This window comes from Quercus robur, chromosome 5 (assembly GCF_932294415.1).
Source record: "Quercus robur chromosome 5, dhQueRobu3.1, whole genome shotgun sequence".
NCBI lineage: Eukaryota > Viridiplantae > Streptophyta > Magnoliopsida > Fagales > Fagaceae > Quercus > Quercus robur.
In genome coordinates, this window is record NC_065538.1 from 5,609,082 (window position 1) to 5,635,723 (window position 26,642).

General features: G+C 35.9%; 1 protein-coding gene, 1 long non-coding RNA gene and 1 other non-coding gene across 3 annotated transcripts; 1 reads left to right on the forward strand and 2 right to left on the reverse strand.

The window, feature by feature from the left end:
- Window positions 1–5,165: 5,165 nt before the first annotated feature.
- LOC126727715 (uncharacterized) lies at window positions 5,166–6,269 on the reverse strand. Its single transcript, XM_050433640.1, has one exon. The coding sequence runs from the start codon at window positions 6,267–6,269 to the stop codon at window positions 5,166–5,168; it is 1,104 nt and encodes a 367-aa protein (XP_050289597.1).
- On the forward strand, window positions 5,671–5,777 carry LOC126731988 (small nucleolar RNA R71). Its single transcript, XR_007659181.1, has one exon. It is a non-coding gene; the product is annotated as a small nucleolar RNA R71 (small nucleolar RNA).
- Window positions 6,270–20,975: 14,706 nt separating the features above from the next.
- LOC126724917 (uncharacterized) lies at window positions 20,976–22,017 on the reverse strand. The gene is made up of 3 exons (XR_007655185.1): window positions 21,903–22,017; window positions 21,639–21,775; window positions 20,976–21,169 (listed from the first exon to the last, which is right to left on the reverse strand). It is a non-coding gene; the product is annotated as an uncharacterized LOC126724917 (long non-coding RNA).
- Window positions 22,018–26,642: the final 4,625 nt, after the last annotated feature.

Here is a 26,642-nt window from a genome sequence, read left to right on the forward strand (position 1 = left end):
CTTCTTCTTCTTCTTTTATTCTTTTCAAACACTCATATATCTTCTCTTTTCTTCAACCCAGTGTAAGAATAGATCAGTTGGATAACTAGGGATAAAGATAATAAAGTGGTAAGCTTGAAAGGCTCAATCATTTCAAAGAATGCCTAAATCACTTCCCAAGTAATATTCTGTATAATTCAACAAGTTCTAGAATAAGTAGAGGCCATCCAAATTTACAAAATTCACATAAAATTTCTCTAGGTATGCACAATGATTAATGATCATATCAATTTAAACAAGATCAGTAAAGAATTAACAACTGGACTTAAGCAATGAGAATGATTCCTAAAAATTATAAGAATTTCAACCATATTCTTATCATAGGCATTTTTTAAAAAAATATTAAAAATAAAATCCCTTCCCCCAAACTTAAATTTCACATTGTCCTCAATGGGAAAAGGAAGACAAACTAAATAAAAGAATGAGAAAGGAGAAGAGATGCTCCCCTGATTTTTTTTTTTTTTTTTTTTTATTGAATATTTTTCCTTGAGGTGCAGCCATGTACCCATTGAAGATTTCTTTGGTCTCTTTATTCCTACAAAGTGAAAGAAAAACAATAAGGTAAAAGAAAAAAAAATAAAAGTAAAAAAAAAAAAAAAAAAAAAAACTTGGGTTGCCTCCTAAAAGCGCTTTATTTAACGTCTGTAGCTAGACGTGATCCTCTCATTTTTTTTTACTCATGAGATCGATGGAGCATTTTTTTGAGTTAAAGTCTCCATCCATATAGGGTTTTAATCTCTGTCCATTTACTTTAAATGTCCCTTTTTCTTCACGATGGACTTCAATCGCCCCATAGGGGAAAACTTGGGTTACCACAAATGGTCCTGACCACCGAGAGCACAACTTTCCTGGAAAAAGTCGAAGTCTTGAGTTAAATAATAGAACTTTTTTCCCAACTTCGAATTCCCTACTTAGAATATGCTTATCATGCCATCTCTTAGTTTTATCATTGTAAATTTGAGCATTCTCATAAGCATCATTGCGAAACTCATCCATCTCATTGATTTGCAATATTCTCTTCTCGCCAGCTACATGTAGATCAAAGTCCAGTATCCTTGTCACCCAATAGGCTTTGTGTTCTAGCTCCACCGGTAGATGGCATGCTTTTCCATAAACAAGCCGGTATGGTGACATCCCGATCAGTGTTTTGAATGCTGTTCTATAGGCCCATAAAGCATCATCTAATTTTCTCGCCTAGTTTGTACGAGAGATATTCACGGTCTTTTCCAATATACACTTCAGCTCTTGATTAGATACCTCGACTTGTCTGCTCGTTTGAGGATGGTATGGTGTCACCACGTGATGTGTAACTCCATACTTAGCCAGTAGTGCTTCAAATTGGTGATTGCAAAAATGCTTTCTGCCATCACTGATTATTGCCCTTGGAGTGCCGAATCGGGAGAAGATATTCTTTCGTAGAAAATTCACTACGACTCTCGCATCATTAGTCGGCAAGGCGACTGCTTCCACCCATTTGGAGACATAATCTATAGCCACCAAAATAAATTTGTTAAAGTATGAGGATGGAAAAGACCCATGAAATCTATACCCCAAACAACAAATAATTCAATAACTAAAATATTGTTTAAAGGCATCTCATGTTTCCTAGAAATATTTCCAACTCTTTGACAATGATCACACAAATTAACAAATTTAAATGCATCTTTAAAAATAGATGGCCAATAAAACCCGGATTGTAGAATTTTTGATGCTGTTTTTGCACCACCAAAGTGGCCGCCAACTTCCAATGAATGACAATGTCTGAGTATGTTCTCCATCTCCTCCTCGGGTACACATCTTTTGATTATCTGGTCCACACAGTGCCGGTATAAAAAAGGTTCTTCCCAAAAATAATATTTCAAGTCGGAGAAGAACTTCTTCTTTTGTTGATATGTCATCCTAGGAGGTAGAATTTGCGACACCAAGTAGTTGACTGTGTCAGCGTACCATGGAACAACTTGGATAGCCATCACATGCTCATCCGGGAATGCTTCTTTTATTTGAAATTGCTGCTCATCATTCGTACCTTGAAGCTCCATCCGAGATAAGTGATCTGCTACCAAATTTTCAATACCCTTCTTGTCCTTAATCTCCAAATCGAATTCTTGTAGAAGCAAAATCCATCGAAGCAATCTTGGTTTAGCATCCTTCTTTGCAAGCAAGTACTTCAGAGCAGAGTGATCGGTGTAGACAATCACCTTCGAACCTATCAAGTAAGAACGAAATTTGTCAAAACCAAAAACAACTACTAATAATTCTTTTTCAGTAGTGGCATAATTCAGTTGAGCTTCTGTTAAGTCCTACTTGCATAATAAATAACATGAAATTTTTTTTCTTTTCTCTGCCCTAAAACAGCCCCTATAGCATAATCACTGGCATCACACATTAATTCAAATGGTAAATTCCAATCCGGTGACACAATTATAGGTGTTGAAATTAATTTCTTTTTTAGTGTTTCAAAAGCATGCAAGCATTCATCAAAAAATTCAAATCGAGTGTCTTTAATCAACAAATTGTAAAGAGGTTTAGTAATTTGGGAAAAATCCTTAATAAACCGTCTGTAGAATCTGGCGTGTCCCAAGAAACTTCTCACTCCCTTCACATTGGCTGGTGGTGGGAGTTTTTCGATCACTTCTATTTTTGCTTTGTCAACTTCAATTCCCTAAGAGGAAATTCGGTGGCCCAGCACTATCCCTTCCTCTACCAAGAAATGGCATTTTTCCCAGTTCAATACTAAATTTGTCTCCTCGCATCTCTGCAAAACTGAAGATAAGTTAGACAAACAATTATCAAAATAATATCCAAAGACAGAGAAGTCATCCATGAAGACTTCTAAAAAATTTTCCACCATGTCTGAGAAGATGGACATCATGCATCTTTGAAATGTGGCTGGCGCATTGCAAAGGCCAAAAGGCATCCGCCTATATGCAACTGTTCCATATGGACAAGTAAAAGTGGTCTTCTTTTGATCTTCAGGCGCGATGGCTATTTGGTTATAACCAGAGTATCCATCCAAAAAACAGTAGTAAGCATGCCCTGCAAGTCTTTCTAGCATTTGATCAATAAAAGGTAAAGGAAAATGATCTTTCCGAGTTGCATCATTAAGTCTTCTGTAATCTATGCACATTCGCCATCCCATGACCGTCCTTGTTGGTATAAGTTCATTATTATCATTTTTGATCATGGTTATTCCACCTTTCTTTGGGACGACTTGTACTGGACTTACCCATGCGCTGTCCGAGATAGGATAAATAATTCCGACATCTAATAGCTTCAGCACTTCTTTATGCACCACTTCTTGCATTGATGGATTCAATCTTCTCTGGGGTTGGACAATCGGCTTATATTTATCCTCCATTAAAATCTTGTGTGTGCAAATTGAAGGACTAATTCCTTTGATGTCAGAGATGGTCCAACCCAATGCCATTTTGTGTTCTCGCGAGATTCTCAGCAACTTTTCCTCCTCTACTGTTAATAATAACTGGAAAAGTAGAGTCTTGGCCTAAGAAAGCGTACCTTAAATTTGATGGAAGTGGTTGAGCTCAAGTTTAGGTGGTTCCTCTGGTGGAGATGTTGGCTGACATGATTTTAAGTCTTCTACTTTTGGTTGCATTGAAGAAGGAAAGAGTGGTGTAGCCTCAAAATATCTTTCACACTCTTTAACCTCTTCATCTTTGAATTTAACAAGTGTAGAGCGAGTAAGACATACCTCAAGTGGTAACTTTAGAAAATCAATTGCACAAGTCTCATCGGCCATGATCACGTCTCGGTCACTTATTTGAAAACAAGAATGTGTCTCGAAAGGAAATTTCATAGGCTTAAATACATCAAAAGTGACCTCATCCTCTCCAACCCTCAAAACAAGTTTTCCTTGCTGGACATCAATTAAGGTTCTCCCCGTCACAAGGAAAGGTCGACCCAATATCAAAGGGATCTCCTCGTCCTCATCCATATCAAGGACAATGAAGTCAGCCGGGAAGATGAACTTGTCAACTTTTACTAATACGTCCTTAATGACTCCCCTTGGATATTTAATAGATCTATCCGCCAATTGTAAAGAGATAGTGGTTGACTTTACTTCTCCAAGACCCAATTTCCTGAAAACAGAGAGAGGCATTAGATTAATACTTGCCCCTAAATCACATAAAGCTCTATCAAAATAAGATTTTCCTATAGTGCAAGGGATAGTGAAACTCCCCGGATCTTTCAACTTAGGCGGTAGCTTCTTTTGTAAGATTGCACTACTCTCCTCTATCAGCATTACTGTTTCATGCTCCTCCAATTTCTGCTTCTTTGATATAATATCCTTCAAAAATTTAGCAAATTTAGGCATTTGTTCCAAAGCTTCAATGAGAGGAATATTAATATGCAATTGCTTAAATATACTTAGAAATTTAGAAAACTGATCATCTGCATTATTTTTTGTTAATCTTTGCGGAAAAGGAATTGGTGGATCATAAATTGAAGGAGAATAAGTCTCAAAAGTAACTTCCCTGGATCTTTTGGATTTTGAAGCTTTTTCATTCTCCTTAGTCTTCTCAGCTTGCTCCACTTCTTTCATCTCTGACTTGGCTTCCTTCATCTTTGACTCCTCATTATCCACAGCTTCATCTTGTTTGGCATTTGTTACTTTTGGCTCCTCATATGTTCGCCCACTTCTCAATGATATTGCCTTTGCATGTTCTTTCAGATTGGTGACAATGTTGCTCGGAAAAGTTCCTGCAGTCCTCTCTGTGAGCATGCTTGAGAGCTGACCGATCTGCACCTCAAGATTACGAATTGAAGCTGAGTTGTTTTGGATTGCCACGTCTGTCTTCTGTATGTACTGCATGAACATGTCCTCAAGTGTTGGCTTCTTCTCTTGCTATGCAAATTGCTGAGGTGGTTTAGCCAGCCCTTGGTTATTGCTCCATGAGAAGTTGGGGTGATTCCTCCATCCAGGATTGTACGTGTTCGAGTATGGATTATTTTGACGTTGAAAATTTGACACGTAATTTGCTTGTGCTTGAGAGCTGACCGATCTGCACCTCAAGATTACGAATTGAAGCTGAGTTGTTTTGGATTGCCACGTCTGTCTTCTGTATGTACTGCATGAACATGTCCTCAAGTGTTGGCTTCTTCTCTTGCTATGCAAATTGCTGAGGTGGTTTAGCCAGCCCTTGGTTATTGCTCCATGAGAAGTTGGGGTGATTCCTCCATCCAGGATTGTACGTGTTCGAGTATGGATTATTTTGACGTTGAAAATTTGACACGTAATTTGCTTGTCCATAACTCGATTGGGAAAAAGGATTTCCCATTTGGCAGTCGACACTTGAATGATTTCCTACACAATGATCACAAACAACATTAGTTTGAATAGCATTAACATTCATTTTACCTAGTTGTTGAGACAAAGTTGCCATTTGTACCGCCAATGAGGTAATAGAATCAAGTTCTAAAACTCCAGCTGTCTTACTTGGCATTGCTCTTTCTGTAGGCCATTGATAGTTGTTGGATGCCAATTCTTCCAGAAGTTCATAGGCTGCCTCATGAGTTTTACTCATTAAAGCTCCACCAGCTGCTACATCAACCATAGACCTGTTTGTAGTTCCTAGACCATTGTAGAATGTTTGCACTTGAAGCCATGCTGGAAGGTCATGATGAGGACACCTTCGCAATAATTCTTTGTACCTCTCCCATGCTTCATATAATGATTCACCCTCAAATTGGATGAACGTGGTGATATCATTCCTTAACTTTGCTGTCTTTGCGGGAGGGAAATATTTTGCTAAAAATTTTTGTGCCAACTCCTCCCATGTAGTAATGATGCCATGTGGCAAAGAATTCAACCAAACTTTTGCTTTATCCCAAAGTGAGAAGGGAAAAAGCCTTAATTGAATCGCATCATCTGTCACTCTATTATGTTTAAAAGTATCACAAATCTCCAAGAAATTTGCAATATGGACATTAGGATCCTCTTGTGACAGCCCCCTAAATTGGACAGTCTGTTGTATCATCTGAATGATGGCCGGCTTGATCTCAAAATTATTGGCTTGTATGGCTAGCCTCCTTATGCTCGATGTAGCTCCATTTACCGAGGGCATAGCATAATCTCTTAACGCCTTTTGCTCTTGATCGGCCATATTAGATAGAGATGTGTTGGCCTCTTTCTTCTTTTCTTTCTTGAGCTGACATAGGGTTCTTTCAATTTCAGGATCAAAGAGTGTCTGCTCTAATTTAAATCGGGGCATGCACTTCTAATTCTTGAAAAGAAAGAAAACAAACTCAAATGCACCAAATTAATTTTTTTTTTTTGATTAAATAAAATAAAATCCAAAGTAGTAAATGTCTAGCTAGTATCAATATCAATAACAAATAGTTAATCCCCGGCAACGGCGCCAAAAACTTGTTCGCGAAAAATAATCTGCAAGCACACAGAATCGTAACAAGTAGTGTTTTAAGAAAATGAATGTCGAACCCACAGGGATTAACTATGTTATTGAATACCAAAATTCACTAAATTAATTACTATTTGGAAAATCAAAAATAAATGGAATGTTCTACTATCTGAATTAAATTAAACTATTTAATAAAAATAAATCTACAAATACAAAACGTAAAAATCTAAAAGCGTAAAAAATATATATATTTTTATATGATAATAATGGATCTAGAGCGGTTGATTTCACCTAACAAATCCCACACAATTTACTCTTCCTAATTATTAAATTCTAATAATCTCCCGTTGATGATTAAAAATTCCTTAAGTATTCAATATCTTCTCTCGAATAATATCAAAAATATCTTCAACTAACAATTCTGTATCTCTATGCGAATTTAATTAATTGGAGACTCATTATGTACTTTGAATTTTTTGAAAAATCACACTAATCGCGGTAAAGAATCTCTACTTTAGCTCCACTAATGGTGTTTAATTCTAGAACTAAAATAACAAATCACCTCTCGGTTTCATTGTAATTCAATTGATCAATCAATAATTCGTAAAAAGAAATATCAAGCATTAAGAATAAGAATTAAACACTCAATCATGTAAATATTAAAAATAAAATAATTCAGAATATAAATTGTGTGTTCATTGCTAGACTACATCAACGCTCTAGAAAATAAAATTTAGTTCATAATAAAATTGAAAAGAAAACAAATAAAACTTATGTCTTTCATCTGAATTGGTTGATCAACATGAAGCTCTCGCCTTTGTCCTCAGATCCTCCTCTTCAGAAAGACTCCAAAAAAAAAAATACTTCAATGCGGCCATCTGAATTTTTTCCCTAAAGAGCCTTTAAATAGGTAAAAGAATCCTATTACAAGTTGAATTCAAATTTGGAGAAAATCCCAGATTTTTATGCTTCACTTAACCGACTATTTTGGCCCATTTAACTTCAGAATTCGGGCTTTTAGTAAACTACAAAGTTGTAGCCCTTTAAATTAAATTTCCAGCCCAACTTGAATCATCTCGATTGGACATCTGAGCCCAAAGTTATGCTGAAAATACTAACTGATGCACAGGTTGGAATCCTAATCCGAATTGGACTTGGATTTGGTGCAAATTTCTTTTGATTCCTTGCTCCGGTTGGACTTAAATTTAATTGGGTTGGTCTTCTCTTGAATTCATGCCTGGCTGGATGTAAGTTGACTTGATTCAATTGGCCTAGCCCCACTTTGCATGTAAAGCCCTTGTAGATTAATCTGAAATCTTCTCATTCCTTCAAAGCACAAATGAATAGATAAATATAAATAAAAATCAAATCAAAAGAAATAAAGGAAAACTAAAATTTTTAATAAATAAGAGGATAATAAAAATCATGTAAAAATTACACTTATCAATCTTCACAAGTTCAGATCTTATGCTACTTTTCAGACCTATGCGAACTACTTTAGAGACGCCTTTTTGTTGGTCGAAAGGGCTGTTGACCACCCGTCTCTTCAGGAAACCAAAATCCCTATATGGTTTGCCACCAAGGATTGGAATTTCCTTCTCTCCAACCTCGATGATGCATACGAGAATTTGGTGAAAGAGTTCTATGCTAATGCCATTGTTGAGGGAAAGGAGCTCAAATGTTGGGTTAGAGGAAAGATTTTCTCAATAACACCCGCTTATCTGGCAAAAATCCTACACATCAATTGGCCAATGTTTACTAATCCACGGGTATATGACGATTTGAGTCTGGATGAGGATTTACTTAAGGACACTCTTGGAAGAAACTTGGAATTCTCACAAACTGGGAACTCAATCGGTGTTTCCTCCCTATCTCCAGAACTAAGGGTGCTTACAATAATCATGTTCAAAAATCTATATCCTCTATCCAGTACCGAATACATGAATCTTGGAAGAGCTTTGTTCCTTCATGATCTGATTACTGATGAAGAGATCGTAATTTGCGCTCATATCTTTCATATTTTGCGCAAAACTGTTGCAAGAACTGACTCAAGAACCTGCATTCCTTTTTGTTGCCTCATTTTGCGGATATTGAAACTTAAAGGTGTTCATTCATTAGATGATGAGTCTCCTTACACGAAGCCAAGTCCAATCAACATTCGTACACTCAATGCTAGCATGGGACATAGTCGGAAGGGAATCAAGACAAAGACTTCAGCAACTCATAGTGGTTCTCACTCCAGCTCCTCCTCATATGATCAGAAATTAGACAACATTATGGCATCCATCCATGAAATAAGTACTAAGATGTTTGGCCTCGCCTCTCTCATGCATCATCACACCATTTGTTGTGATACGAAGTTCATTTCTCTCCAAACCCAATTAGATCGAATTCAAAGGAAGCTAGAGGAAAATGAGGACTAGCTATTCCGAGACAAAAAGGGGGAGATGATGATGATAGGAGGAGTATGATGATAGGGGGAGGAAGAGCTTGATCAAAGGGGGAGTATTAATGTTGAAGAGCAGGAGATAGAAAAGGCCCATGTTTAGTGTTTCGCTTTATGTTATTTTATATTCAATATTTTTTGTACCCATGCTTTGTAGCCTAGTACATATTGTTAAATGTTATGCATTTTCTTTAAGTACATCACTCTTATGCCCTTTGTTGGATTTTATATCCTTAATGCAATTGCCTTGCGTTGTTGCATTGGTTGAGTGTTGGACATGCAAATGATACTTTGCATTGAGCTTATTACCTTGCATGTTTGGATGTTCATTCCCTGTGTGAGTGAGCATTGTAGTCACTATTTATAGTGATTGTTCGTTTTTGGTCAAGCCATGGTTTATTGTTTAATTCCATTTTGCTTGATCGCATTATGCTTGCTCCATATTCATTATAAGTTTTTTGCATACAATGATCATATTGTGTTGTTGTTTTTCAAGAGATACTTGTACTTATGGTTCAAAAGCTACACAAATTCTAGAGTTAGGTGTGAGTGAGTTTTGTTCAACTGTTCTCAACTCACATGTTAAGTCTATAGTTTGTTTTAGGGTTTTGTCATGGAATAGCCAAAGGGGGAGATTGTAAGGTTGAATTTAATCAACCATTTTGTTGGCTTTATTCTGTGCCAATTTGTTTGTAATTCAGCATTTAGAAACCCTGTATTTAGGTGGGAATCATCTAAGGGTAGTGTGTGAGAGAGTGTGAAGAAAAGCTCAAGAGTGTGCACTCAGTAGGACCTCGCGACTGGATCTCGCTACTGGCTCGCGGCAGGCAAGTCGCCAAAGGAGGCACATGTGTGAAGCATGCAGGGGAGCTGAAGAGTCACGCCAGCTGGAGCACTACAGGACAAAACTTCTAGTTTGGCTAGACAGTTAGCTCGCGGCTCAAACTTGCGACTCGGTCAAGTCGCGAGGCCAAGCCGCCAGACCACTCTGTTTGTTACAAACCTGACCTTTTGCATTCCAAATACACACCAGTATTAATACCCCTTATACCCACGTATTGTGGAGAGCTTCTAGAGAGAATTTTGAGAGAGAAACCTTAGAGAAAAACAACATTGACTCATCCACAATCTTTATACTTCGACTCTCCAAACTCCTTTAGTCTCACCCTCTCCATTGTTACAACCTTGATAGGTACATTTAGCCAAATCCTTTTCTCACCATACCCATATCAATGAGAAGGTTATTTGGTGCTTGGGAAGCAGTTAGGAAGGGACCAATTGATATTGGTTCATGCCATGGGCTATATAAGAATCTAGTAAGCTAGAGAAGACAAAGGTTTGGCGTAACCTCGTTGGAGCAAGAAATTTGGAAGGCTTAGGTACATTGGGTAGATTAGGCTTGGTGGGTATTCTACTGTTCATGTATCCTAACTTCATTCTCTAGTGTATTATTGACCACTAGGAGGGTGGTGGAGAGGTTTGACGCCAAGGACTTCGGTTTCCTCTTCGATAACACTTCGCTGTATTGTCTTTGTGTTTGCATCTCTCTTCCCTTAATCTTTGCCTTTTAATTACTGCTGTGGTCATGATTAATTATGGTTTAGATTGTTTTATCAATTCTGTTTTAGCTTATTTTCATATTCTGTACATACATTGTTTGATAATAAGCTTGAATTGGTAATTTGTAATTTGGGGGTCTAAACGTTTATAGGTGTTTTACACGCTAATTGAACGTTCAAATGTTTCCCATATGCCTTTCAACATTTGAAGGCTACCTTGGCTCTTAAGGTTCTGCAAAACACAGCTCAACCTATCATTACATATCCAACAAAAATTTCCTATGACCTATCATCAGGATAATAAAAAAATCACATGCCCAATGAAAATTTTCAATGATAAAAAAATCTCATGCCTGACAAAAAGATTTTCCATGACAAAAATCTCATGCCCGACTAGAAATTCCCATGACCAAACATTACATATCCAACAAAAATTTCCCATGACCCATCATCACATATCCAACAAAAATTTCACATAACCAAAAATCTCATGTCTAACAAAAATTTTCCATGGCAAAAAAACCAAATAAATCTCTTGACCAACAAAAATTTTTCACGACCAAAAATTCCATGACCAACAAAAAAATTCTTTCCATTGCCAAGACGTATACATTCCAAAAAAATTTCCGCATCCATCAAAAATGAATTTGTTCAACCAAGCCTACACAACAAATTTTCATAACTTCAATGTCCCTAAAATTCAAGACAAAATCCATCCAACAATACCACAAGTTACATACATTACCAAATATTACAACATGATCACAAGAATTTCCAACCAAACCCTACAATGTCCAAAATTCCAACACAAGCTGATAGGCCAAAAACGAATTGACCCCTTGTGATAAATTAACCGATTAATTTAGCCTAGTGAATTAATTGAGTTAATTAACATGGAAATAACCCAGTTATTTGTTTACGAATGGGGAAAATCAACACGGTAAAAACCCCACCAGGTGATTTTAAGGTCACCACTCCCGAAATTCTACTATTATCACAACAAGCGGTTACAAGTAAAGGAATCTTAGTACCTTATACCAACCTACAGTTGAACCCTTACCCTAATACCCAATTGGACTTGTTCTGTAGTGACAATTTCTCCTTTCGATGCACAGCTCCCAGTACGTGACTAACTAATTGCGCAGATCCTAGTACACGACTTTAATCACCAACTAGAAAATGTTGTTGGCTGCAAAGTTCTTCAGTTCATCCCAACGATGAAGATCAAGAAGATGCTTGGTCATAAAACCCTACAGTGCAAAAACACAGCAACTTCTTTACAAGAATGATGAACTACGGCAAAACTGTGTCTCCGGTCACAGTTTGCTTGAACACACTTTGTTCAACACTTGTGCAACTTGTGAACAATTTGACAGCTCTTAAAATAATTCTTTTATATGTCTAGGGTTGTAAGAAAAGAAAGCCTAAACACATAAAACCGGATTGGAGTCAAAACAGAACTAGAATTCTATTTTTCGTAAAGCTCGATAGATACCTGTTTGTCGAGATGCTGTCGAGCAACTATCGAGCCAAGGGACTGGAATAGCTTCTTAAGCTCGATGGATAGCTAGCTATCGAGCTTTAATGACAGGCACTTCTTCAGCTTGTTTCTTGGACAGACTTGCATGTCTTCAACACTTGATCTTGAAACACAATTTCTTGAAGTATTAAACACATTCTAGATCTACCCAAATACAAGTAAAGTACGTTTTGTCACAGGATTAGCCAATTACATATAAATAGTGACATATGTTCCTAATAAGTAAATCACATATGTCCTAACAATCTCCCCCTTTGGAAATCCGTGACAAAACCACAACAAACAAATGAGATATGAGAGAAGTCATAAATCACTCAACTCATATTCACTTGTTGATTACAATAAAATCTATCCTAACACAAACTCTTGAAAAACTTTGCAAGAAGAGAGTTTATGGCAAGTAGACTTTGGCAACCTGTATTTCTAAAATACTTTAAACAAAACTCATCAAGGCATCTATGTGTGAAAGAGAAATAATAGATTGCATACAAATAATAAGAAGCATGTTTATAAAGAAAGAAAAAAAAAACAACACATGTAAGAGTAGGTGAAAGAAACATACATCAATACATGAAGAAAATAAGTACATTGTATGTCAATAAAGGTCACAAGACCAATGTACAAGAATAAATGTATCTAAAGTAGAGAAAAGAAAAAGATACATGTAATCCTCACTACATCCCTCAAAAATATCAACACTCCCCCTAACAAAAATGTCCTATACTAACTCTCCCCCTAAGAATGACTACTTTCATATCCAAAACTACACCCTCTTTTTGTCACGAGTGACAAAGGGTAAGAGTGTCAAGTAGACATCTCATCGGTAGAGCTAGCACCTTCATCATCATCATCAGAAGCATCATCGTCATCGCCATTATCATCATCCTCAGAATCAAAAGCCATAGGAGGAGGTGGAGGAGAAGCCTCAGGAGCAAAGTCACCCATGGTCGCCTGCCATCGTGCAATACGACCAACACGAACGTTTACCTGATACAGCTCTATAAAGAGTGTATCAAGGAGAGCATCCATGCATTGCAGCTACACCATGATGTCCCCTAGTGACACATCGCTCGAAGAAGAGGAGGGAGCAGATGTGGATGGAGCAGATCGAGATGGAGCCGAACGGGAGGGAAGAGCTACTGAATCCATCTACCGTGACCTAAAATGCACCTCGCTACGTTTAATGGTAGCGGCGTCTATGGCACACATGACAGAAAAATGGGTGGAAGAAGGAAAAGGAATAAAAAAATGGCGTAAGATCCTCGTGATAGCCGAGGGAAAAATGAGCTTATCACGGGTAGCCGTACCCCTAAACACATCTATAAGAGAGAATAAAATGTGAAAGAAAATCAATAGTGAGGTTCTCTAATAAAGAAAGCAAAAATCGAGCACGAGGCTCTGTGATAGAGTTATAGTAGAGAGTGGGTTTAAAACAAAAGTCATTACCATGTTAATGAATCTAGGACCTTTAGCAAAGGCCTTACATGGCGTAAACTGACGATCACCCCAATCAGAAGGGTGCTCGTAGAAAGCAGAGATCATCTCATCTTTGGACATAGTCCTCAGACAATCACATCCGGGATAGTCAAGATTCTTTACCCATAGAACATGAAGCACATCCACAACAAGATGCGGTGTGACACAAATGCGCGTACCTCAAACGTGAGTGTGAAAGAGAGGTACTGAAGAATCAATTCCATGCATGTTGGAGTAAAACTCCTAGATCAGCATGGAAGGACAAGTGACCGAGACGTTACACAGTGACTCCCAACCCCGACTGTGAATGACATCGGGTAGGTCAATGTCGGCGAAGTCTGCCAAAATGACTCGGTGTTTCGAATGAACACCTCGTCAAGAAAAGTTCTACGAGAAATCCTTTTGAGCATCCTCATCATGGAACTAGATATGAGAAGGAGTAGGATTAGAGGAAGACGATGCCCCAGAACGAAGAGGGTTCTGGGACGGAGTGGATTTACGTTTTGGTGCCATAGACACGACTAACGTAAACAAGAGAGAGAGGGGGAAGAAAGAGACAATCAAAAAATCTCCAAACACATTTCAAATATAGCAAGTATATTGAAAATGAGTACGTATGCATGGGGAATGCATGGACATGTGACATGCAAAGGAAATTGCATCATGGGCTCAACCCAATCCAATCCTATCAGCACACAACCAGTTTAACATGTATAACACACAACTAAATGCATGAAAATATAGTTATAATGCACATGGAATGCAATGTATGAGATTTTAAGATTGAGTCTTCAAAACCCATCCCAAAATTTGCATAAAAACCTCTTTGATTTTGAAAAACCCCAAATTTTGCAAAATCCCAAAAACTTAGGTTTCAAAGAATAAAATGCATGAAAATGAGAGAATTAAAGCTTACCAAGTGAAGAAAAACTTGATTAATCTCGAAAACTGCTTGAGGAAGAGGTTAGATGTGAAAGAAAGAGTGTTTGGGAGATGAACAGGTGCGGACAGATCGAGAGAGATCAAGGAAATGAGAACTAGATCGCGAAGAGCATATATATAGATCCTCAGTAATTCTTGACAGATAGAGGTGTCGAGAGGTCTCGAGCCATCTGTCGAGGGAGGTGTTAAGAAAAACAATGTTGACAGATGTAGCTGTCGAGAAGGTGTTGAGGAACAAAGCAAAGACACAAGAACAAAAGCTCAATCGATCCACTAGCTATCAAGAAGCTATCAAGGGTCCAAGAACTTTCTCGATCGATCCACTAGCTATTGAGGATCTGTCGAGATTGCGATAAGGAAAAGCTTAGGACCTCGACAAATAGCCAGGTGTCGGGGAGGTATCGAGGAGGTGTCCAGATAGCTTAAAATCAGTTTTTCAAGAAGGGAAAAACACAGATATGAATGCAACAAAGCATGCAGCTCAACCAAAAATCCAAACAACATTTTGAACTTTTAAAATCATCTCTCAAAAACAATTTTTAAGCACATGGATCCCAAAAACACACATTCACACTAAACAAGTCTAACCAATTTTATATTTTAAAAATAAGTCAAGACAGTTTAGTGAGTATACATTAACACATGTAAAACCTTGTGATGGCCAAATCACATTGTACCTACACATGTATCAAGAGTAGTAAAGAATATTGGGTGTTGTGTGTGAAAAACATCGCAAGATTGCATAAATGTATACATGTTATGACGATTTGAGATATGAGAAAATCACTATAGCTCACACATGATCATAACTGTTTGATGGGGACTATCACCTTCGAGGTACATCCTATAACTCTCACATCTCCTAATATACACGCTTGCAATCATATTAAAAGCATTTTGATCATTTTGCTTTTTATTTTTCTTTGCATATTTTTCCTTTTTAAGCAAATCATGCATGGGCATATAAGAGATAGAAAAGAAATACCCAATTATGTTAAGCATTTGACATTCCAATTTTCCTATGCCGAAGCACACAAATGTCATTAACATCACACTTTTGCTATGCCGAGGCATACAGATGTCATTTCATGATTGGCGGGCAACAATGGTGAGATGGTTATTTATGCTTTTCTCTTAGGATTTTCTAGTCCTTCATATGAAAAAGAGTGATATGAATGTTAAGTACAAGAGATAACTTAATCTTACTCATCACAAACAAGAGCCACAAAGCTTACTTGCTTAGTTGTGCATAGAGATGCTCGTCTAAAGATACAAAGTTTAGAAAACTTTGTTTCAATGGCCATCCAAGGTACACAAGTACCAATGTACACAAAACACATATTGTTTTTGTATTTTTCTGATTTTTCAATTTTTTTTAATATTAAAAACAAAATAAACAAAACTGAAAACAAACAAAAACATGTTAAATAGAGCAAAGTATAAAAACTAGACTGACTCAAAATAAAAGCAAAACACACAAGTTATGCAAAAACAAAAACACAAAGAGAGAGAGAAGAAAGTGATAGAATCACTAACCACTTATAGCAATTTGGTCGAATATGACTGGCAACTCCACAATGATGACAGAGATGCTACTTCTTTTGTTTAGGCTTTTGAGAGTTAGTCTTCTTATCCCTAGGGATTTTAGCTTCCTTCTTATCTTGCTTAAGGGGTGTTCCTAAGATAGATTTACCCTTGTCTATGTTCTCACTAGCTAAATCAATTTTAACATCATTGTTCTCAATTTCAACATTATTACTAGGAGGAACAAAAACAGTAGTACTAGTAGAAGCAATATTAGAAGAAGAGATACCATACCCTAAGCCTATTCGATCAGAAGCAGATTTCTGAAGATTGAGCATCTCATCAAGCTTAGCACTTAAAGTCCTCTCCAATTGAGCTCTGACTTGGAACAGCTCCGCTTCAAGCTTCTTGGTCTTCTCAGCCAAGAAATTGTTCTCAAACCTCAATACCCCAATAGTCTGATTGGTTTCATCAACCTTTGTGGAAAGCTCTTCTTGCTCAAGCTCAACATCACTAAGCTTCTTGGAGGCCAACCTATACATCTTCTCATTCTTCTCTGAGACCTTGTACAACTTTGCATAGGCTGTATGGATGTCACCTTGTTCATCCATCTTCTCAAACTTGGACTCCACCAATTCTTCTTCTTCATCCACATCTTCAACAATCCCCTCAGTAGGATTGACAGTGGCAGTGAAAGCATTCAAGATTCTGTCATCCTCATTGTCGGAATCATCCTCTGGCTAGTGTTGCTCAAAGTAGCAGCGAGTGCCTTGCTCTTCCCAATGCTCTTGAGATATGTAGGACACTCCTATTTCATGTGACTGAAGCCTTGACACCCAAAGCTCTTAGGTCCTACGGGAACAATGTATTGACCACCATCCCTAGCATCCTTCTTCCCTTTGTCTTGGCTCTTAAACTAAGAAGAACTAGATTACCTACAGTCCTTGTCGAAGCCCTTCCCATTGGCATTCTTCATGAACTTCTTGAATTTCCTAGTGATGTAGGACTTCATCTTAGAATCCTTACCTTTCGAAGACTCATTCATGTCACTGCTCTTGGCCTTCAAGGCCATGCTCTTGCTTTTGCCCAACTTACCAATCCTTGTTAACCCTAGCTCGTAAGTCTGCAGATTACCAACAAACTCTATCAAAGGAATCTTGTCAATGTCCTTCGATTCCTTGATCACCGTAATCTTGGCATGGAATCTCTCAGGTAAAGATTTGAACACCTTTCTCACAATCTTGGGTTCAGGAATGGTATCCCAAAGATTGAAAGTTGAGTTCACTATGTCCTTGAGTTTGGCATAAAACTTATCGAACGACTCATCCTCCTCCATCGTAATCTCTTTGAAGCTTGTAGTGAGCCTTTGTAACTTTGAATCCTTAACTACCTTGGTTCCCTCATAGGTCGTCTGGTGGATGGTCCATGCCTCCTTAGCAGTTCCAATAGAGGATATCTTCTTGAATTCCTCATTTGTGACTGCACTGAATAAAGCATTCAATGCCCTGCTGTTGAAGTTTGCCGCCTTGATCTTGGCATCATCCCAATCGGTCGACACTTCTGTAGGCTTAGTCCAGCCTATCTCCACATTTTGCCACACTTTCTCATCTAAAGACTGCAAGAAAGCTCTCATGCGTATTTTCCAGTATGCATAGTTAGTGCCATCAAATAAAGAAGGTATAATTAATGACTGTCCTCTATCCATGACAAACAGGGGTCAATGGATCAACACACAAAGATTAACCCTAATCAGAGTGTGCCTACTCTGATACCACTTCATAGGCCAAAAACGAATTGACCCCTTATGATAAATTAACCAATTAATTTAGCCTAGTGAATTAATTAAGTTAATTAACATGCAAACGCGTGGTTTTACAAATAAATCACCAATTAAACTACGTATGCAACGGAAAATAAATAACATGGTGATTTGTTTACGAATGGGGAAAACCAACACGGCAAAAACCTCACCGGGTGATTTTAAGGTCACCACTCCCGAAATTTAACTATTATCACAACAAGCAGTTACAAGTAAAGGAATCCCAGTACCTTATACCAACCTACAGTTGAACCCTTACCCCAATACCCAATTGGACTTGTTCTGTAATGACAATTTCTCCTTTCGATGCACGACTCTTAGTACGTGAATAACCAATTGCACGGATCCTAGTATGCGACTTTAATCACCAACTAGAGAAGGTTGTTGGCTGCAAAGTTCTTCAGTTCATCCCAATGATGAAGATCAAGAAGATGCTTGGTCACAAAACCCTACAGTGCAAAAACACAGCAACTTCTTCACAAGAACGATGAACTAGGGCAAAACTGTGTCTCCGGTCACAATTTGCTTGAACACACTTTACTTAACACTTGTGCAACTTGTGAACACTTTGACGGCCCTTAAAATAATCCTTTCATATGTCTAGAGTTGTGAGAAAAGAAAGCCTAAACACATAAAATCGGATTGGAGTCAAAACAGAACTAGAATTTTGTTTTGCATAAAGCTCAACGGATACCTATTTATCGAGATGCTGTCGAGCAGCTGTCGAGCCACGGGGCTAGAACAGCTTCTTAAGCTCGATGGATAGCTAGCTGTCGAGCTAGCTATCGAGCTTTAATGACAAGCACTTCTTCAGCTTGTTTCTTGGACAGACTTGCTTGTCTTCAACACTTGATCTTGAAACACGGTTTCTTGAAGTATTAAACACATTCTAGATCTACCCAAATACAAGTAAAGTGAGTTTTGTCAAAGGATGAGCCAATTACATAAAATAGTGACATATGTTCCTAACAAGTGAGTCACATATGTCCTAACAAAAGCAAACAACAACCAAATGACAATGTCTCAACACCAAGCTTGCAATAAAACATGAAATCAATAAATGTCCCAATAAAAAATAATAAGCAAAGCAAGCTCACCTTAAAATCCATGTTGGAATGTGGAGCATGGGTCTTGGGGTCTTGAAAGAGCCCCTCTCCATCATTCCACTCAAGAGATGGGTGGTACTTTTTCCCATTGAAAGTGAGAAAGGAAGGCCAATTGGAGATGCCATTAGCAATGCAAAAAAAAAATTGAGGTTTGGAGATGGGTTTCAAAAATGGGTTTGTGGCAAAAATGATCAAGAACACAAAGGTCTAAAAATATTTTGGGGGAGATGAGTGAAAGAAGGTTGAGAAGCTTAGGAAAGTGATTTTTTAGAGAAGAAATGGTGTAATAAGGGAGAAAATCCAAGTGGAATGGGGAAGTGAATAGTAACAATGGAGGAAGAAGGAAAAAAGAAGAGAGGAATGCGCAAAAAGGGGGGGGGGGGGAAGACAAAGAATGGGGGCCAAACTCAGTCGACTCCCAAAAAAAGGGGGGTTTCTTTTGTTTTGTTTTGTTTTTCTTTAAGAAAAGGGATAAAATCAAGAAAAAAGAAGAAGAAAACTTTTCAAAATTTTCAAAAGATAGATGACATCAATTTCAAAATTTTGTGACTTCAATGGAAAACAAATTCTTAGAGATGATCAAGGACAAAGAATACCTTTTCCCAAAAGGAAAATTTTCAAATTTTAAATTCCAAAATCTCAAGTTTCAAATTTCAAAGAAAAAAAAAGGGGGTCATTTTTCTTTAAATGTCAAGATTTTCAAAAGTCATGCATCAATTTGCAAACTAGGAGCATTCGGCCATGCCTCATTCATTTTTTTTTAAAAAAAGGGATCATCATCTTTTCAAAAAAAAAAAAAGTCATCATCAATCGAAGTTCCTAAAAAATCATGCATCAATTTACACACTAGGGTCATTCATCTATGCCCTATTCAGGTTCCTACAAGAATAAGTCCATAACATTAAAGTCATCAAATGAGAAGATTAAAGAGTGGATGTTCATGGGTTATACAAATCAACTAAATCAACCTTTGTTTCTCTTGCAGGAAATCTTCAAAGGACAAATCTTCGTGAACAAATCTTCAAAAGACAAATCTTTGTAAACAAATCTTCAAACGAAAAATCTTTTTGAACAAATCTTCAAAGGACAAATCTCCATGAACAAATCTTCAAGAACAATGCCACAATTCAAGATTGAGATAGAGAAGCCTTTCAATCATCCAAGGTTCCGAGGTAAAGAAGCCCCTTGGTCGCCACAGCTCGAGTTCCAAAGTAGAGAAGCCCCTTGATCACCTTCCATCAAGATAGAGGTAGAGAAGCCCTTTGGTAGCCACAGCTCAAGTTCCAAGGTAGAGAATCCCCTCAAACACCTTTCATCAAGATCAAGGTAAAGAAGCCCCTTGGTCACCACAGCTCAGGTTATAAGGTAGAGAAGCCCTTTGTTTTTTCTCTCTCAAGGCCTACACAGGCTCCTTTGTGCCTAAAAATTGAAAACATGGAATGAGGTTTTTGTAGGTACCTATGTATTTGTGATACCACATAAATAGGCATGTTTGGTTATGAAGTTAAAAGATTTCATGTACATACTCCAAATTAAAAGAATATGTTTCACCTTCTATTCATAATATGGCTCAAAGCATATTATATTTTTTTTCTTTATCATTTTAATCCGGAATAGTAAAAAGAGGATGAAACTCTTAAAAAAATTAAGTTAACAAAGAACATTTGTGTATGTAAATCTTTCCATTTAAGAAGAGAGAAAAATTCCCGTCATAGTTTTTAGTACATAAAACGGAGAAATTATCCTCATCAAATACCTTGCATATTGAATTGCTAGGTTGAAAGCTAATGAAACGATCTATACTTGATCTGTAAAAAAAAAGGGAGAGAAAAGATACTAAAGCCCTCTAATACGTCAACCTTTGTGTGTTTTAGGGTTTGAGAGAGAATATTCTCTAGCAATTCTTTAACTTTAGCTATCTTCTGCCTTTTACATGGATTTAGATGTACATTATTGCCTACACAACAAAACAAAAAACCCAAACCTGATCAAAATATGCTTAATTTCTATATTCTTTCTAATCTATATATAAAGAAAAAACAAAATAGAGATAAAAGAAACAAAAAACCCAACCCTGATTTGAATATGCTTAATTACAAATTTGCCAAAAGAATAATTACAAATTTGCTAATAAATTAAACTTTCATTGGGACTATGACAATGGTTTAGAAAAATCATCGCTTTCGCTTTCACTTTGGCTTCTTGGCTTCGAGAGAGACAGCCTTAGCCCCAGCACTTCTTCACACCAACGAACTATGGCAAAGGTTCACAACAATCATCGTCCCTTTTGCTCCTCTTTGGTTTCACATTGTTCATGTTGGATCAGATTTCGGCGTTACATCTTGTGTTTGTTCAAGGTGAGAGTTAGCTTTTTAAAATAAAATCTAAAATAAAAAGAAAAGAAAATAGCGGTGATGTGAAAAATCGCGGAAACAAAATTTTTAACAATTATCAAGGACAAACCATATATATAACCCAAAGAAACAAAGCAAAAATCATTAAAAAAAGAAAAAAGAAAAAACTTAAATAGATCTGCCAGTGCACCCAACCCAAATTTTCTTTATCTATACAAAATCCTGCAATCTAAGAACGCTCACCTGCAAAGAGTCCCACACTTTTGATGGAGTAACCCAAAGAAACAAAGCAAAACTCATTAAAAAAAAGAAGAAAAAACTTAAATAGATCTGCCAGTGCACCTAACCCAAATTTAGCAAAAATCATTAAAAAAAAAAAACTTAAATAGATCTGCCAGTGCACCCAACCCAAATTTTCTTTATCTATACGAAATCCTGCAATCTAAGAACGCTCACCTGTAAAGAGTCCCACACTTTTGATGGAGACCAATATCGAAAAAACCCTTTCTATTATTTCTCCATTTTTTCCGCTACTTCTCTAAGTGGGTTTGTAGATGTCTTTGATCGTGCCATGTTTTCCCTCACCATTCAACCTTAATTAAAACCAATAACCCAACCTTAATCAAAACCAATAACCCAATAGCTAAATAGAAACAATCAACCCAAAAAAAAAAAAAAAATTGAATCATATTTAAAACCAATTTTTGTTGTTTAAAATACCTGTATTGGTAATGGTTTCGACGGTATATGACAATGGCAGAAGATTGGGCTGAAGGTGGGTGATGGTTTGACATGGTTGCGGTTTGACACTCAGACGGCTCCTCTCTCAGTCTCTCTCTATCTGTCTCTAGCCTCTGGGTTCAACTTTACCTTCTCTCTATGGCTATTTTATTTCTAAATGATGTGTTTTTAATATGAACTAAGACGGTAGACTATACCATATATTTACAGAGAGGGGGAGAGTGAGAAAAGTGTATAGAGAGAGATAAACAAGAAGTGTTTTTATTTTGGTCAGAAGGAAATAAAACGTGCAAAATAACTACCAAAGAGCCAAAATGTTGTGTTTGTAAATATAGTTTTGAAGAAGTGTATTTTTTAAATAAAACTTAATAGGCAAAGCCAAAAGATACAATTGTTTGATGTCAAAAATGAAAAGACACAACTTTTCATTTTTTTTTTAAAATTTATACATGGCATTAATTTGTGTAGCCATGTGGCGCAATGAGGAGCGATTAACAAAAAGTCAAACATTTCGACTATTAGTTATTACTAGTGCATGACCAACGCAATGCGAAGGCTACTTTTATTTATTATTCACATAAAAATATGTAAATTCATAATAAAATTCTATTAGTAGAATATTAGTTCTTTCACTAATTGTCTATCAAACTCAAATAACATAATCATGATATAAAAATTTTGTGCTAACTCCATTAGCCAATCAAGCATTATCATGATATCATAAAAATATTATGATAACTCCATAGACAATTAAAAGAAGTATACTAATTTTTTTTAAGGGAAAAAAAAAAAAAAAACCTTCCCTCTTATATTTATTTTTCTTTATTATTATTATTATTAGTATTATTATTATTATTATTTTTCAAATGATGAGAAACTCCCTTAAAATTGAAGGCCTGTTTATGCATTAAATATGGTCAAATGAAGACATACTGAATAAGGAAAATACAAAGAACCTCAAATATACAAACTATGTTTGTCACGATTATAGGATTCTTGCTACAACTATCCAATTTAAACTATACAAAGGACAATTAATTTCAAGAATACAAAAAACCGGACAAAAGATATATCTTAGGGCAGGAAAAAAAAAACCAAAACTCTTGAAAATGTTATATTATAGAGTTTTATCAATACCAATCATTGTACCGCCCTATAAAAAAAGTAAAAGATGGTAGCACTAAATCAAAGTTACATTTATGAAATCTCATAGAGAAATCTGTAGCTACCTGATCCATTTCCTAAGCCATGTACATCTACTTGATGCTTTTTAGCACAATCATTTTCCATAAATTTCTTGGTGCATAAGGATATTGACAATTTTTGCCCTCTTCTCAACTTCATTAATAGCCATTTTCTTATATGTCTCTAGTAGTTTCTCAACTACTCTTCGGCTCTTAATAGCAATTAAGACCTAACAAAGTAACATCAACATAAATTAGAGAATGGTGCACTATGTTGCACTCTATAAATTTCAAAGGATTATTATTAACATAAATCATTCAATATATTTGTCACTAACTAGGTATGGGTGTAGCAAACACATGCATGTACAAAAAAATTCCTGTAATGTTGAATGCTCGTGGGACCAAGACTAAACTAATTTAAAACGTAAATTCAATGTTCAGCAAGCATTTGGAATAATATATATATATATATATATATATATATATAGCACATTCTATTTGTAAATAATTTGCATATCAAGAATCATAAACTGATTAAGGAATAAGCATCATCTTTAAAAAATAACTAACTCAGAAAAAAGATAGATTGTGGATAGGGATTTCAAAGACATTTCCTAAAGACATTATCTCTCAATAGAAGCTAAAAATACGAAAATATTTAACCAATAGACTAACATGTACCAAAAAAACAAATGGCATTCAAGATGATTAGTGTTAGTCTATTAGACACCTATAAGATTAACACAATGCAACACCCATATATTAGAATTGAATAATACCAAAATTGGAACACATATATTACAATTAAACACACACATAGACTGAGGAGAAAAATCCCATGATCATTCACTCAAAAAATCAGATGTCAAAAGCTCAAACATGCAAAAGCAGCAAAAAAAAAATCACAAGTTTATGCATAAAGCCATGCCTATATAACTTTTAAATCATACAAATGCAGCAATATTAGAAGCAATTTTAAGGATTCTTTCTTACTCTTAATGGCTTATGCCACATAAAAATCACAATCAACATGTATACATCTCACAAAGAACAAATAACAAATTCGTTAATGTTCTACTTGTCACTTGAAACCAGTCCCAAGTTAACTACCAAAATAGCAGTCACAACCATAACTAGAGATCGTACCAACTTCAATAAATATATGTATCTTTGTCTAAAAAAGTCTGTAATTCCTTTAAAAAAAACAGCTAGGTTATCTAAAACTTAGGCAACCAAAAAATTCTAATTCCATCCAAACCAAGAAAAGAAGAAATACTAGACTATAGATAAAAATGTTTTTTATTAAGCAGCATTGCAGTCAGCGAGGCTTTGATAAAGGGTGGGTTTGGGGAGTCAAAGAGATGTGATGTAGTTTCCACTTAGGATGCGCCACCACTAAGTGGTGCAGAGTGTACCTGCTTCTTGTGCTAGTCATGACATCGACTTTAATTCCATTCCTATGTGTTTTAACCTATACACCACCATCATAATGCAAATACCTTAATAAAAGCCACATATAACCCAAAGATACACATCCAAACCAATCCAACTATTATAGAAAAAAAAGAAAGATAATATTTAATGCACAAATTGAAAAATAAAGAGGAAAACTTATTGTTTGCAATTCCGGTAGGTCAGTGGTGGGAGGGTTCTTTGTTCTGTTTCTTCTCTGCAACACCATATACCCAAGTTTCAGCATAGCAATGTTAATTATCCTTTTTGAATATTTTATCTTCTCCAAATACTATTTCTATTGTCTATAATTTAACACAATTGCTTTTCCTTAGCATCTAAATTTTTCAGTATCTACACTCCTAATCATTAAAACCCATTGATCCACTCTTTATATATATATATATATATATATAAATATATAAATATATATAAACATAGAAAGAGAGCCCATAACCATAAATAAACTTTAAACAAAGAAAGGAATGAGATAAATGCAAAGAATTTCTAATGGTAAAGCATAGAGAGAGGGAGATAGAAATCTGACCAAAATGCCTAAATCAAAACAAAGCAAATACCCAAACTGCAAAACATAAATCATAGTTATCGCAAGATTTTGGTTTTTCTTTTAAAATTTTATATATATATAAAAAAAAAAAAAAAAAAAAACAACAACAAAAAACAAAGAAAGACAAAAAAAGAAAAAAAAAAAGAAAAGAAAAGAAAAAAAAAAAGACACACCTTGCATTGAGCGAGAGCTTTGTTTAAAACCAAGTGAGCACTTTTCCTTGCTAAATGCTTCCTACATGTTGCAACGGCCTTAATTGCAAGAAAAGGCTTTTGCTTTTATCTCTATATATTAAGATAGATTTAAGTTACATATATTTTAAATAATCCCAAGCCAAAAAAATACGTTTCAAGCACATTACTGATATCAAATGCTAAACAACAAAGGTTAGCATGTTTGATGCACATGGTAGGATAAGTAATAAATCCCGCAATTGGCTTGGCGAAAGATTACGTTTATTCATACATTAAGGTAGTGTTGTAGAATGGTAATAGACCTAAAAAATGTCTGAGTGAAAGTTAATGCCTCCTTCAATAATTTTTAATGTATTACAGAATTTGATCTTCTAGGTTGTTTCCTTGATTTCAAATTCCTAAGTTGACGGCAAACCTAATTGAAGACAATAGGGTAAGAGATTAGTTGAAAATTACCAAGAAAGAATGGTCTGATATTGAGAGTTCCTGGTAAAAGACTTTTTTTTCTAACCAAAATCTCTTAATCAAAACCAAATCTAACCCATCTATTTATATAAATTAAACAAAACTACTCCTAACCGAAAAACCTAAATCATAACTGATCAAACCAAAATACCCGTATCATAAATAATGCCCAAATGATTTTCCAAAAATAAAAAACCCAATTTGTAAAATTAAAAACAGAACTTAAGGGTGGAGGCCCGAACGGTGATGACAAAACTGGTTATTTAGACTTATCGTCTCTCTATCGTCCTCTCTCATTCTATATCAACTTATTCCAAACAATTATTAAAAGAATCTTCAAATGATGTAATGATCGTTCTCTTGTGAGTCTAAATTGACTTGGTGATAGAAACTAAGTGGGCAAGTTCGCACTCTATTGTAGAGAAGAAATTAAACATAGTGCAAACTACAAAGCAGATCAGCAAGGAAGGGTTTTTCTTTTGGCCATTTGTGTTTAACGAATGGAAACAGCAGATGCTTTTGTCTAACATTTAGTTCTAAGTCTTTTATTTATTTATTTATTTTTATACTGAGAGACTTTTAAATGGTGTTGTAGAAGTAAAAGTTAAAATTTTAAGATTATTGAAACGATATTTTATGCAGGCCTTTTAACTTAAAGCTGTATACGTATTAGTTTTTAAAGTGGCATTTTTTCCTATATGGAAACACGACCTTAATTGTAGGAAAAAGGCTTTTGCTATAATATATAGTACTAGCATTTAACCCACGCAATATGCGGGATCATTTTTACATATTAAAAAACAATTGAAGGATGATTCTTTCATGGACTAATCTAATAATGACTCTAATATCA